Here is a 15115-nt window from a genome sequence, read left to right as displayed (position 1 = left end):
ATATATAATGAATTTTATATTTCCGATGGAAACGCAGTATTGATAATTTTTTATAGAGAGTGATGCACCCTAATCTACATAAATACCTACATACGAGCAGCATTAGTCCAGCTGGGCGTGCTAACAAATTTAGTTACTTGGTTAATATTTTTTTTTGTTTTGTAAGTAGTTGACAATTAAAGTAGCTGTTGAGCGTAATGTCTATGCGAATAGGTGCCCAGGAAACCTTTTTTATTGTGCACACGTATGTACATAAGTATGTATGTGTGTAGTTATAAAAATTTATTCGTTCGCTTTTATACGATTGCAATGTATGGTGTTGCATAATTGTGCGCATTAAAAAGTCAACGACTCAGGATGAGCAGCAGAAAAATGCGCGCGCTCCAAAGCCACTATATATCGTACGGGCTAACGCAGCTGGCAGCCGGCCAAACTTGGTGCGCTGGAATTTTCATAATTGCGGGTACTATCACTTTTTTTTTTTTTGTTGTTTTGGTATTTGAAAATTTGGCGACAGCAAGTGTTAGCAATTAAAGTAGAAAAAAATGCAATTTGTGTAATAAAAGCAAAATAAGAAATTGCAAACTTATGGAAGAAAATTTAGTAAAAAAATGTTTAGAAGCCTTGCGCAGGTATTATGTAAGCTCAAACACATACATACATATTTACACAGTAAATTGATAGAAGGAAATTTCGTGCCACATAAAAACGATTTTATATTTCATTGAATGCAAAAAATGGTTTCCAAACACAAGTTTTTAGAACGAATAGTGTTTTTTTTAATTAATTAAGCAAAACTCTCTCTTTTTATAACTGCTCGACCTTGTTATCTTAATTTTTGTTTTATTTATTTTTTTACTTTTTTATTTTTTTACCATTTTATTTTTTTGCTTTTTTATTTTTTAATACTTCCCCGCTTATGTGAGCACCCCCACAAGCTACACAAAATTTCGCTCGTGCATTTTTTTCTTCTTTAGACATGGTAATGAGCTGTCCGCAACGCCAAATAATTTCACATTCATATCTATGTACATTGTTGTGAATCAAACTGATGATCACACACACATAACTACACATGCACATCAAATGCTCATACGCATACTCCCCCGTGTGCTCTTTGGTTCGCTATTTATTTGCACCCACAATCGCCTTTCTGTACGCAATGCCAATGGTAATCGTAATCATAATTGTTATCGTAATGGTTTGATGCGTCTTTTTGGCAAGCTGCTGGCCGTTTGTGCAACTTCTTCTTTCACTAGCTTACACTGTTTAGTCGCCAATAAAAAATAAAAAATACCATCGCCTCGAGGTGGCAGACCATAGAGTTCATGGTATTAAAATTAGACACTTCATACAGCAATATTCATACATACATACATATGTGCGCGTTGGCAATACTACACTACATACATATATGTATACATATGAACATACAAAATTATGCTTTATGAGGGAACATAACTTTTTTATGAAGCCTTAAAAACGTTGCTCTTGCATATCGGCCATTATGAATTAAAGAGGTTTACTTTGACGACTGCTCACTTATTTACATCCCTAAATACATACATAAATCTTCTTTCATACTTCAAATTCCGATTGTTCGAAAATTTTATTTATTACTTTGACATGCATTACTCAAACGCAAAATACAACAGGCATGTGTTATGTGTATTTCCTTAGCCTTATCGCTTACCATTATGTAATGTATTTTGCTACATGCATATGTACGATTTAACACACATACATACATATGTATTTCAAAGTATTCTTATTTCTAGTAAGCTCTTAACAAATAAAACGGTTAGGTGTTGCACTAGGTATCGTAAAGTGTCGTGTATCATAAATAGTATAACTTTTGAAAATGCGTTTGGGAATTCAGAAGACATTGGCCCAGATAGCGCCTCGAGGATTAGGGGTATTGATCCTTACGCATGAAAGTCCATATTGAGCAAACAATCTCCTTGATTGCTCCATAGCCCGCTGCTATGTATGTACATATGTATCTCACTGTCAGAAGTTACATAATAACTCGAAATGCTCAACTTATTCATAAGTAGATCATTTCTATAATAATGATTTTGTATACCGTTCAGAAGAAGAAGAGACCGACTCATAAAAATGTACACCGAAATAATCAGAATGGCGAGCTGAATCGATTTATCTATGTATGTATGTCCCCTATTTGCCTGTTCGTCTGTTTGAACACAAACTAGTTCCTCAGCTTGCAATAGGTCCGATCCAAATTTTTTAGACGGCTGTATTTTTATAATGTATTAATCATTTGTAGGAACCGACAAAATCGAATCGGGTTGGGTACAAAATTATTATGATTCGATATTCTATTATAACATTTAATATTCTGTATTCAAAACTCTGTATTGCAAAATTCTGTAGAGAAAACTCGGAAAACCATATGGATAAATAAAACCAGTGCGCACTTGTTTGTTGTTGTTTTCCGATTTTTTCAATATAGAATTCCATAAAGCAAATATACATATGTACATTGTGTGCGGGATATCCGATGGTGCTATGCGTTTTCCAAAATTTTCACATTTTCATGGTGAAAATTCGAAACGAAAATTTATTTGTAATTTTTCTCAATTATGGTAATTTTTAATTTTGTTTTTAGTCACCTCAATCGAAAGATCAAGAAAAACGGACTTTTTTTCGCACTAAACCGCTTACCATGAACGTCACTTTAATAATGTTATAACTTTGGAACTGCTTGATGTTTGAATATGAAAATTTCGCAAAAACTTGCTTACATATTTATCTACGATACTGTATTGAGACAAACATGTTTTTTTGAAACTTCATAGCACAACTTTTGGATTTCAAAAAATCCACCAATTTTCATAAAAAAGTTTGCAAACCTTTATTTTGTTTGGAATCACTATTAAAAGGTATTTTTTAACTTAAATTAGTTGGAAAAGTTGGTAATTCATGGTGTGAAAATGTTAAACGTCTGAGATATAGCGAGTTTAAATCACAATTTCGTAAAAATATGCTATCACACTATGAAGTTTTAATTCGTGCAAGCGAACGTAGCCGAAATGACGTGACGAAGTGCCGCGACTAGTTTAGCGCGCTCTAAAACGCTTTACCTGGAAAAAAAAAAAAAATTTAGTTTTTATTAATAATTTCTATTTCAATTGGGATGACTTAAAACAATTGGGGTATTCTCTGTGTCTTGCAAAGCCCTTGCACGGTAAAAACCGGTTTTCGTATGGGGCAGCTTTGCAAACCGCGCACAGTGCAAGGGCTTTGCAAGACTCTGAGAATACAGCTAATATTAAAAATGACTATCATTAAGAAAAATTACAATTAAATTTTCGTTTCGAATTTTCACTGTGAAAATTGGAAATTTTTGGAAAACTCACAGCATATGTTGCAATACATAGGCGGCTGAAGACATAACATTACTTCATTGGATCCATGATAAAAAACGCAGGCCTTTTGTGGAAATTGAGAGCATAATTACGAATTCGATTACGCATAAAAATTTTGTATTTTTTATTTATTGATTTTTGAAATTTTCTGCTTCGTTATATAGCTAGCTGGCTACGCCCTTGCTCAAAATATTTCTTAAAAATCGAATTAAAAAGTTCGAAACTTTTACGATAGTTTGTTGATTTTTTAAAACGTTGCACTGAGATTCAAGCTTGGATTTATATGGTTTTTGTTAAAGATAATACTATATTTTTATAAACAAATAATGATAATTAAAAAAATATTAAGACAAATGGTCAAATCTTGTCAAAATGTAAATGCCGTAAAGTTATGACAAGGTCTATAAATTCATAGTATTTGCATACCCATTGTTGTAATTTTTAATTTAAGAAATTAACATGCTTTTTTATTCTATAAATAATCTTGTGCAAGCCTGAAAAAGGATTATGATTAAAGATAAAATTTTTTTTTTAAATTTCTTTTCAAATTTCTCGTTCGAGGTAATATATTGTATCCGAATTTTTTTTTTCCAGCTCTGGGGGGGCGATCACCCCTATCGCCCGTCCCCTGTATCCGCCACTGGCGGTAACATACATAAAAAAAATATTCCGACGAACTGATAACCTCCTCTTTTTTTGGAAGTCGGTTAAAAACAATCAAGATCAATTTAGTATAATGAATAGCTAACAAACAACGAATTAAAAACTTCTTTTCTTTTATTAGCCGAAAACAGCACTTTCTTACTTGTTTTATTTTTACAAATTCAATTTTAAAACATATAAAGGAATCGAAAATGGGAGCCAAAAGTTATATCCCTTAATATAAAAAATTTCATTTGACAGACCCTATTTTGTGGGATTAATATTTCATTATTAACAAAGTGTGGTTTACACATTTCTAGGCACTATTAGTCGTGGCTTGCAAATTTAAAATCCTGTTTTGAAAATGAAAACATAATGATTTTTTTTTATAAATTTCAGCTTACCATTTTTAGTTTTTGTTATTGTGAATAATCCACTATGTATGCTGTAAGCGAATCCTCGTCAACGGAGTTACAAATAAATAAATATAGATATGTATTGTCTACAGCTCTCCACTGCACTCTTCACATTCTATCACACTTCAAATAACTACACTGTTATCCTTATCCTGTAGATCCTGCGCAGGTAGTCAAAAATCACTGCATTTAAGTACACTTAACTCAATAGTAAGCTAATCTATTACATGCATGCATACATTAAATCGATACGTTTCTTGCAAGTGTTGCACTTTTTTACATACATATGTACATAGGTATGTATATTTATCGCGAACGAAAACAATTTGCTTCTTAAAACTACAAGTTTTAATTATGTATGTGTGATTCACGAAATCTCTTGCTATTCATTCAGAAGCCACAATTTCACCGAGCTGCTACTTAATTTACTAACTGCAATATGAAATTTAATAAAATGTTTTGTCGCGAACACATTTCTCAACGAACGCGAAAATATCAACCGTCATTGAGCGCACGCGCACTCGTACTAAGTGGACGAATTTGTTGCGCGGCAGGTAGGAGCCGCCACCACGATGGAAATACCTATGCATAGTAATAATATAGCTGGAGAGATTACGCCAAAAGCCACAACCAGCCGCAGTAAGCAGTGAACAACAACAATTGCACGCTGACAATGTTGTTTACCTGGTAATTGCTGCTTGGAGAGCATGTGGTTGCTGGCTGCTCTCCGGGAAAATAAGAAAAACGAATCGAATGTCGGAAAATGTACATATATGGGCGCGTGTGATTACAGGTAAACGCATCCCTTGAGTTGCTTAGCAAAACAACAAAAAAGAGGAGCGTACAAAATAGACTTCAGTGCGTTTATGCGTAAATCTATTTTCGCAGAATGTTCGAGTGTCCTTTAAGGTGCGTTTATGCACGGAATGAATCAAAAAAAGAACCAAGAACTACCCTCATAAAGTTAAAATTTTAAAGAGCTATAAGTCTTGCCAGGTAAATAGGGGCAGTTCTGATGCCTAATCATAGGAAAATCATTGAGCACTCTGTATGTGTCATTTTTGCTAAAGTTATTAAACATCTCCAAGCATGCTAGAAAGAAACCATTATATTTATTTAAATATTTTTAAATAATCGACTCGGAACTAAAACCTTATTAGACTGAGCAAGCGCTTTCAGAGCAACGGAAAGAAATTACGCACTTAGTCGAAAAGCAAATTTTGTTCTAAAAAAAAAACAACAAAGGAGAGACGGATAAACACATGTAACTGCGACCATAATGACTTGGAAAACGATAATTTGTGGTATTGAAATTAATATACACATAATTATTCCCACTTTAGTAAACGCGATAGGTAGAGCAATGGAAAGGTAAATTTTTTTCATAGAAACGAAAATGCCATAAGTGTTCCCAAAAAGCTTCTCAAAGAAATTTATGGACTGTTTTGTCGTAATAATGGGCCATATGCATACCTATGTATGTAGGGACTGTAATATCAGCGTAATTGTGTAAATGTTTTGTCAATATCAGATAGAGAAAAAAGTGTACAATAATGCGGCACGGCTTGGTTAAATTTCGAAGATGGATAATTGTAAAGCAAACTTCTTGTAAATATTTGAAAATTCGTCGCAGAACTTTGTGTTACATTTTCACGACCTTCACTTGTAAAATTATATCAACAGATTAAAAAGCGACCAGACTATGTACATTAAAATAGAAAATATACATGTATACATATTTATGTATGCATATATATATACAAAAATTCAAATTTAAAAATTAAATCACAAATTAGTGAAAGCTGCAATTATTTAAACAGTTGCATAAAAAACCCCGAAATTCACTTGTTTGACAAAGTGGGAATGTTTGCCTACAACCGTGCTTGATTTTGAGGTGAATATTGTCATAAAAATTGCACAGTTTAGTTGACGAATTTACCAACTCGCAACGAATTCTTTTCAAAAATGCGAAACTCACTTCACGCGCAAACTCTACAAATGTGTATGCAGATTTAGTAGAGCCTGTATTGTGGCCAGTGCTGGAACGGCAGCAACTATGTACATACATAAATAATAGCCGGTGGTATTGCAATGCCAAGTCAAGCCACGTCCATAATTGTTGCAGGGTATTACGTGTAGCCGCTATGGGGCACTGCGCGATCTGCTTTGGCTACATAATTGACCCGCCGCTGCCGACAGGTTGGCAGATCGGCAAAGCAGCAATTTGGTCGTAAATACGCTTGTAAATACTTACGTATATGCAATTGTGTGTATTAATGGACGTGTGTTTGTGTAGATATGCGTAAAAGCTTGATCGCCTAGTCCGCCCCATTAACGAATTAGTGGATGGCGGCCGGCAACGAAATGAAACTGTCAAATTGTACAATCGTCTTGTTTGTTGTCCGTCCACTGTTGTTTTGTTGCTATCCTCCTGCTGCAACAATTGCGCGCGCGGTTACGCAGTGTTAAACACTTTTTATTTAACTAACGTGAGAGCAATTTGAAATGGTCGCTTCTGCCAATACAAAAGCCCAGCAGGTGGATGCGTATGTTATGTGGGTATATGTATATACAGTCAGCGACAAAAATATGCATACCCTGACATTTTGACGTTTTTAGTTAATTATTTTTTCCATCCAATTTTTTATTTTTTTTTTTCATAAAAAATTTAGCAAAAACCACAAGAATCAATTATTTAATTTCATACAGAATTTGTGAAAATGCAAGAAATTTTCATCGAAATTTTCAATGCGATTTCTCAGAAAAATTTTGAGTAACTATGCAGTTTTGTAGTATAAAAAAGTGCAAGTTTCAAGTTACTAAAAATTATCGTTGCCTTTGGGAATTTTTTTCGCTGCGGGTACGCAACACCGTCTTTCATCTAAAAACAGATTATGTTCATGCATTATGTAGAAGAAATCGAATTGAAAAATTTTAAATTTCGATGAAAACTTCTTGCATTTTTTCAAAATTCTGTGTGAAATTAAAAAAAAAAAACAAATAATAATAATTTAAATAAAATCGTCACTGTATGCATATTTTCGACGCTGATTGTATGTATATTCGAGTACTCAGTTGTGCATAAATAAAATAACAGAAAATAAAACAATCGTAATGTTTAAATAAATTACATACGTATTTACGAATGAAGTACATTTCTACGTTTGTTTGTGTGTGTTCGATTGCGGCCAGTTTAACAGCGCGCGTATTGCCAAAAACGGAAAATGTTCAACAATTATGAGTGTTGTTAACGCGTTTGCGTCCAACTGTCTGCCCATTTGTCTCTCTGCAACTTCGCATACAATAACTTCAACTAGAAATTCTGTGCACGCCGCATGTCACACATTGTAATTCCCACTACGTTTTGCCTTTGTTTATGTTGGTTGAATGTTTGGAATGAACGACTCTTGCGTAATGCCGAAACTCACGGAATTCGAAAATTTGCCGTTAATAGTTGTTGTTAGATCTTGATCTTAATGTCTGTAATTTGCAAGTTATAGCTGTTTGTGGTTGACCATTGTGTTGGCGTATGTTTGTCCATTTTGTTTTAGATTTATGCGAACCATTACATTAAAAATTTTATCATGTCATTTTTTAGTTTTTTTCCCCAAATTTTCGTAGACATTCAAAACTAGGCTTTAGTTGAAAGTGCGATTCTTCCGCCATAATTAACGGTGGTATCATTTTTCGCACAAAAAACTGTACATATTGCTGCCAAAAATTCCAATTCACAGCATCTCTATTTGCGGAGTACAATAAGGCCATAAGAAATGGTGCAGCTCCGCAGTGAATGTGTCCCATGCGGTGACCAGGGAGGGCCTCACTAAAAGAGATCAAAGTGAAAATTACCGAAATTTATCACTCGAAGCCCAAACAGAGGTGGCGCCGTACAGGATTGTGCAAAATGACCCGGCAGTTCTGGGTGTCCTACGACCCACTTAAAACCAAAGCTATCTTAAGAACGAGCAGAGAATATACCTATAAACTTACTGCAGTGTGCACAGTGACAAAAAACACTCGCTCCACCCACACAACGGTAATTAAAAAAAAAAAAAATAAATAAAAATAACACTGGCTATATTTTAGGGGGAGTAGGTTTTGTACGATTTTAAAGACGGTGTTTAATGAGTCTAAGCACAATATGTATATCCAATTTCGTCGAGATCGGTGAAGTAGTTTTTGATAGACACATATATGATATAAGTGGGCGGTGTCACACCCATTTTCCAAACATTTTACGAAAAACAAATTTTTTGCTAAAGAGCCATTGCATAGAAAAGAGTGTAAAAAATCGGATTAGATCCATGGAAAAGGTATCCATCGGATACTGGAATAGGCTTGATGACGTAAAAAAATCCAATCCGCGAGCTTTGCGAGGTTTATATACCTAACTGTCTCCGCAATTCGGGGGAGATTAATAAGTCTGCAAGTGAAACTAAGTTCTCCAGCTACATGCATTTTTGTAGGCCCTTTTACAGAATGGATTCTTAAAATGTGATTTTGTGAGCTTCTCCTCCGATTTGTGGTGTGTGGCTTGATGTTGTCACACAACGGGGAGGGATCTACAATTTTACGCCGACTCCGAACGGCGATCGTATTTTTATGAGAAGCTGTTTTTCATGGCTGAAATACACTCGGAGGTTTGCCATTGCCTGCCGAGGGGTGACCGCTGTTAAGAAAAACTTTTTTTTTCTAAATTTTTTTGCGATGTTGCTTTGACCAGGGCTTGAACCCAGGCGCTGCGGAGTGGAATGCGCACTGCCTACCACTACACCACGGCGGCCGCATGATCTGTAATGGTGGCTATTAATATAAAGGGTGGAGGCTTTTTATAACTGTCAATTCAGTTTTGCGCATGTATAACCATGGCCTTTGCCCACCCTGAAAATATTTCACGTAACAATTCTGCAGATACATATGTACGTAATTTTCTTTTCCGCGGCGCCAGTGTCTTCTATTTTCAAAATGTATCAGTCTGATAAGAAAATATTCAAGGGCAATCAGTAACCCGAATTGAAATATACACTGGCGCCAGAATTAATAGACTTGTCGTACTTTTAAGAATTTCGACTATATTTCTTTAGTTTATTTTATTTTTAATATTTTTTTTTATAAAAGCCTAGGTAGTTTTACAACAGACATCATATAAATCCGCTTTTCAAACTTTGAACAAAAATTATACAAATTCGACCAATTTTCACAAAACTTTTAAATTTTTTATTCAGAATTTTTAGACAATTTTTTGGTTTTGTAGCCCATTTAATTTAATAAAGCGAAAGTTTCAATTGGCTATAAAATACAAAGTGTGCTCGACAATTTTTTATATGGAAGACAATGCCGACAAAAAAATTTCAAAAACCAACGGTATTTGCTAGCCACTTGAAACTTGCACTTTCACTTTCTAAAAATTCTGAATAAAAAGTTTAAAACTTTGGTGAAAATTTGTCGAATTTTGTATAAAGTTTGAAAAGTTGACTGATATGGTGATTATTTTAGAACTAGTCAGGCTTTTATAAAAAAATATTAAACATAAAATAAACCACGGAAATATTGCCAAAAATTTTCAAAGTAAGGCGAGTCTAGGCAAATTTTTCACTATATACGCATCATTTTTTCATTCATGGTTCATTCTACAACAGAAAAACATTGAAATATTATTCCTAAACTTTGTGCAAAACTCCCGAAAATTCAGCAAATTTTCAACTTTTTAATCAGATTTTTCAGAATTTTGTTACGTAACCAGTTTTGCAGCCGATTAAATTCTTGTAAAAAAACTGCAAGTCCGGAGTTAGTCAATAATCGCTGTGATTTTTGAGATTTTTTTAAGGTGTTTTGCATTTTTTCCATATAAAGTATTTTCGAAAAAAAAATTTTGTATGGAAGAGACTGCGTGAAAAAATTGCTAAAAATCAACGGTATTTCTTAGCTACCTAAAACTTGTTTCTTAATATAGTAAACAGTAATAGTAAAGTACAAATCTGCATACTCAAAAAAATTCTAAAAAATCTGATTAAAAAGTTGAAAATTTGCATGAAAATTTGCTGATTTTTTTTTGTTGTAGAATGGACTATATTTTTATAAAAAATTGGCGGAAAAATATTAAAAAAAATTGTTGCATGTTGTTGTTGTTTGGTATGCCAATACTTTTTGCCGGCAGTGTATGTACATATGTACAGGCTAGTGATTATATTGAAACTACAAAGGAAATTCCCATATTCCTCCTTTATACTATATAATTTATATAAATACTCAACAAGTTGACAACGGTTGGTTCTAAAATCTACTTTTTTTTTGATATATTTTAATCAATAAAATACATTCAATAAAATGATTATGGTCTCATTAGTAACCACAAGCCAATGATAATCTTTCGAGTTCCGCTATTTTTTTTTTAATAATTAGTCTTTTGTACAAATGAAAAAACACCCTCGTAGCAGAAAGGTGAAACGTGATTGCGTTATTTAAACAAAGATAAGCTGTTTATCTTTTAATAACAATTACTTGCTGACGATTTCAGTTCAAAAAGTTTGTTTGTACATTTTATTTCTTGGAAATGTCTTATCATCTGTCGAGCAAACCGATGATAAGCCGAATTCACGCCAATGCAAAGGTAAGCATAAGAAAAAAGTGGCAATGCTAAAATTTCCTATTAATTATAAATTTAAATAGTTGTGTGACTGTGTATAATTCTTGGACAAAGGGATAAGTATGAGAGACAAAAAAAAAACCGAAGCATTTTTATGTCAATTTCTTACTGACTGAAAAACACTTTTGTTAAAATTTCCAGAAAAATACATTTTAGTGCTGTTTTTACGGTAGATGGTTTAGGTATTCAAAGCGCTGAAACAAGTCGGATCGAACCCCGAACCCCCATTCAGTAGGCTCCGGATTCGTTAGCAAGCCAGCGCATTGTTTATTGTTTTTGTTTTCTTTAATTTCTAAACTGGTATTCTAATAAAAAAAATTGTTTAGAAAGTATATTGGTATCAAAGTTCCATTTTTAATTCAGCCACAATAAACACAACTGCTCTAAAAATGATTAAGAATCTGAAATATGTTGAAACGGCGGCGTGCTGAATTGCGACTTACTGAGCGCGTTGCATCAGCGCAATCGAAATTTGCATCGCAGTATGATTCATAATAATTAAATTGTTGGCCCGTGGGACAACTTAGCAGATAGTACTTTATTTCACCATTAACATTAGCGCAGTAGGCGAATTTATCGCAAGATCCAGATTGGGGAAAGAAGCCCTCATCGGGACAATCAAATGCAGGTAAAGTAGTGCTCTCCGGTTGAGTTGTGCTTACTGATCCGCTCGTTGTGGATGATTCTTCAGTTGTCTCAGTTGAGCTTCCAGTTGTTCCAGGTTCTTCAGTTGTCTCAGTTGAGCTTCCAGTTGTTGCAGGTTCTTCAGTAGAGCTAGCAGCTGTTGCTGGTTCTTCAGTTGTTTCAGTAGAGCTCGCAGTTGTTGCAGGTTTTTCAGTTGTCTCAGTGGAGCTTTCAGTTATTGTTGTTTCCTCAGTAGTGCTCGCAGTCGTTGCAGGTTCTTCAGTTGTCTCAGTAGTGCTCGCAGTTGTGGCTGGTTCTTCAGTTGTCTCAGTAGAGCTAGCAGTTGTTGCTGGTTCATCAGTTGTCTCAGTAGAGCTTGCAGTAGTGGTAGGTTCATCAGTTGTTGTTGGTTCCTCAGTAGTGCTCGCAGTTGTGGTTGGTTCTTCAGTTGTCTCAGTAGTGCTCGCAGTTGTTGCGGGCTCGTCAGTAGTCTCGGTAGTTTCTTCGGTCGTTGCAGGTTCTTCAGTAGAGACGACTGTGGTTTCGTCAGTGGTTGCAGGTTCCTCAGTAGTTTCCGTAGAGTTTTCAGTTGTTTCCGGTTGCTCAGTAGCCTCTGTTGTTTCTACAGTTGTTGCAGGTTCTGCGGTAGTAGCCTCAGTGGATTCCTCTGTGGTTTCACCGTCATCATTATTATCTACTTTTGTGTTGCCGTTAATAGTGCTACCAGTAGCAGCAGTTGTAGGAATTGTAGGTTTTATGATATCACCTTTTGTCGTAGTTGTCGGTTCGGTGGGATTTTCTTCATCGTCATTACTATCCGTGATGGCTCTTGCTTCAATTGCGAAACTAGTTTTGGGCACGCAATATCCGGCAGTGCGTTTGAAGAGGTGACCAGTTGCGCATGTCAAATATTTTACATCCAAATTTCCATCTTCATTTAGATAGCAGCCATAAAAAGCAGATGTATTATCAACGTGCGCGAAAAATCCAGGCTGCTTGCAAGGATTCAGTAAACGTCCCGCATCGGCTATGGCTAATGCCAAAATTAATCCCAGGAAAATTGTTTTCATTTCGTCACACTTTTGTTCAAATCAAAACGAAATTTCAATTTGTAATATTTACTATTCGTTTTTCACTATTCGCCACTTTGGTCCTAGACTTTAAATCGATGAAAAGTAAATACTTGAAGTGTGCTAGAAGCTAATTCTTTTATAGTAAATTGTGGTAGCTAATATATTTTTATCTAAAATTTTAATTAATTGATTACAAAATTTAACCGCACAGAGATATGTACTTATAAATATGCACCGATTCCGTTTATCTCCTTGGAAGATAATAGTAAGTTTTACCTTCTGATATTTGAGTTTTTTTTTGGAATGTTGTGTTATGTCTTGAATGATTCCATGATTACTTCATAGAGAGGACAGAATTCAATTCCCAAGATAAGGTATTCGTCGACAACACGGTTCGTAATGGTCTTTCAGACTTTAGTTGATTGCATTTGAATAATCATTCATATTTATTGTTCCTGCGGTAAATGTCATATGCTATTAATGAATAAATAATAGCCGATAAAGTTTTAATCTAAAGTACTTTTGCGATTAGTTGTTATACAGCAAACTTTTTATGCTTTTGGTAACAGTTCGAAAACGCTTCATCACCAGCCACTCCATTACAACAACAACCACGACGTCCGTTCTATTTCGAACGTTTCTTCTTCTTCTTCTCCTCAACTCAGAATAAAAAGTCATTATTTTCGAAATTGTTGCCTTAGAACTTCTTCACTAATCCTTATATTTACATATATAAATATTATACAAAACCTTAAATTAATGAATTAAACAATTTTATTTATAATTAATATACACTACTGGTGAGTTATGTACAGTGAAATAGCTAAGAGTATCTACCGTCAGTTCAATGGTTTAGGAAGAATTCACACCCCATGGTTTGTGATGTTTCGAGCCTTCAGGTCGGAATATACAAGTCAATAGCCCCTCGTAGCCACATGCTCCAATGTCAAGTCGGTAGACCAGTCCACGTGGACAAACGCTGGGCGTTTGCATATATGTATGATGATTTCTGTTCCACGTGCACGTGTAGTATTTAGTGCAATCGCTCCTATGTGGGAATTTACCGTCCACTTGACACTCGAATGTCTTGGGGTGGTGGATTTCCGTTTGGGAGACGTTTTTGTTACAATCAATCGATGGATCACAATATAAGGTATCCTTATTGAACTTTTGACCTCTAGGGCACTTTAGCTCGAAGTCCCTTAGTTTGCCTCTGTACCTGGTACAGTAGTCGAACTTGTTGCAGCTATCAGCACGCGGAAAGAAACCTTCATAAGGGCATTGAAAACGCTCTGGATCTCTCGGTGTAGTTGTACTTGAAATAGGGTCCTCAGTGGTAGTGTTGGTTACGCTGGGTTCATCGCTAGTAACAGGTCCTTCAGTAGTGCTATGTACTGGTGTAGAGCTGGGTCCTTCATTGGTAATGGATCCTCCAGTAGTACCAGGATCTACACTACTTATTGGTTCTTCACTGGTAGTAGCCTCTTCACTAGGAGTAGGCTCTTCGGTAGTAGTAGGCCCGTTGGTAGTAGTAGGCCCGTCGGTAGAAGATTCTTCGGTAGAAGCAGGCTCTTCAGTAGGAGTAGGCTCTTCGGTGGTAGTGGGCCCATCGGTAGTAGATTTTTCGGTAGAAGCAGGCTCTTCAGTAGGAGTAGGCTCTTCGGTGGTAGTAGGCCCATCGGTAGTAGATTTTTCGGTAGAAGCAGGCTCTTCAGTAGAAGTAGGCTCTTCGGTGGAAGTAGGCCCATCGGTAGTAGATCCTTCCGTAGAAGCAGGCTCTTCAGTAGGAGTAGGCTCTTCGGTGGAAGTAGACCCATCGGTAGTAGATTCTTCGGTAGAAGCAGGCTCTTCAGTAGGAGTGGGCCCTTCGGTGGAAGTAGGCCCATCGGTAGTAGATTCATCGGTAGAAGCAGGCTCTTCAGTAGGAGTAGGCTCTTCGGTGGAAGTAGGCCCATCGGTAGTAGATACTTCGGTAGAACCAGGCTCTACGGTGGAAGTAGGCCCATCGGTAGTAGATTCTTCGGTAGAAGCAGGCTCTTCGGTGGAAGTAGGCCCATCGGTAGTAGATCCTTCGGTAGAAGCAGGCCCTGCAGTAGAAGTAGGCTCTTCGGTGGTAGTAGCCCCATCGGTAGTAGATTCTTCGGTAGAAGCAGGCTCTTCAGTAGGAGTAGGCTCTTCAGTAGTAGTAGGCCCGTCGGTAGTATATTCTTCAGTAGAAGCAGGCCCTTCAGTAGGAGTAGGTTCCTCGGTGGCAGTAGACCCATCGGTAGTAGATTCTTCGGTAGAAGCAGGCTCTACGGTGGAAGTAGGCCCATCAGTAATAGA

General features: G+C 36.0%; 1 protein-coding gene across 1 annotated transcript in view; it reads right to left on the bottom strand.

Moving 5' to 3' along the window:
• Positions 1 to 15115, bottom strand: part of LOC118753491 (mucin-2-like) — a 35124-nt gene that overhangs the window by 18784 nt on the left and 1225 nt on the right. The window contains exons 2-5 of the mRNA XM_036488375.1: positions 13649 to 15082; positions 12397 to 12796; positions 11977 to 12330; positions 11537 to 11886 (exon numbers count right to left, since the gene is read on the bottom strand). Of these exons, the coding sequence (XP_036344268.1) occupies positions 11537 to 11886; positions 11977 to 12330; positions 12397 to 12796; positions 13649 to 15082 (2538 nt within the window). The remainder of the gene's footprint in view (positions 1 to 11536; positions 11887 to 11976; positions 12331 to 12396; positions 12797 to 13648; positions 15083 to 15115) is intronic.

This window comes from Rhagoletis pomonella, unplaced genomic scaffold, assembly GCF_013731165.1.
Source record: "Rhagoletis pomonella isolate Grant_MI unplaced genomic scaffold, Rhpom_1.0 Rhpom_scaffold_00002, whole genome shotgun sequence".
NCBI lineage: Eukaryota > Metazoa > Arthropoda > Insecta > Diptera > Tephritidae > Rhagoletis > Rhagoletis pomonella.
The sequence above is the reverse complement of the archived record's forward strand: the minus strand, read 5'-3'. Positions and strand labels throughout refer to the sequence as shown.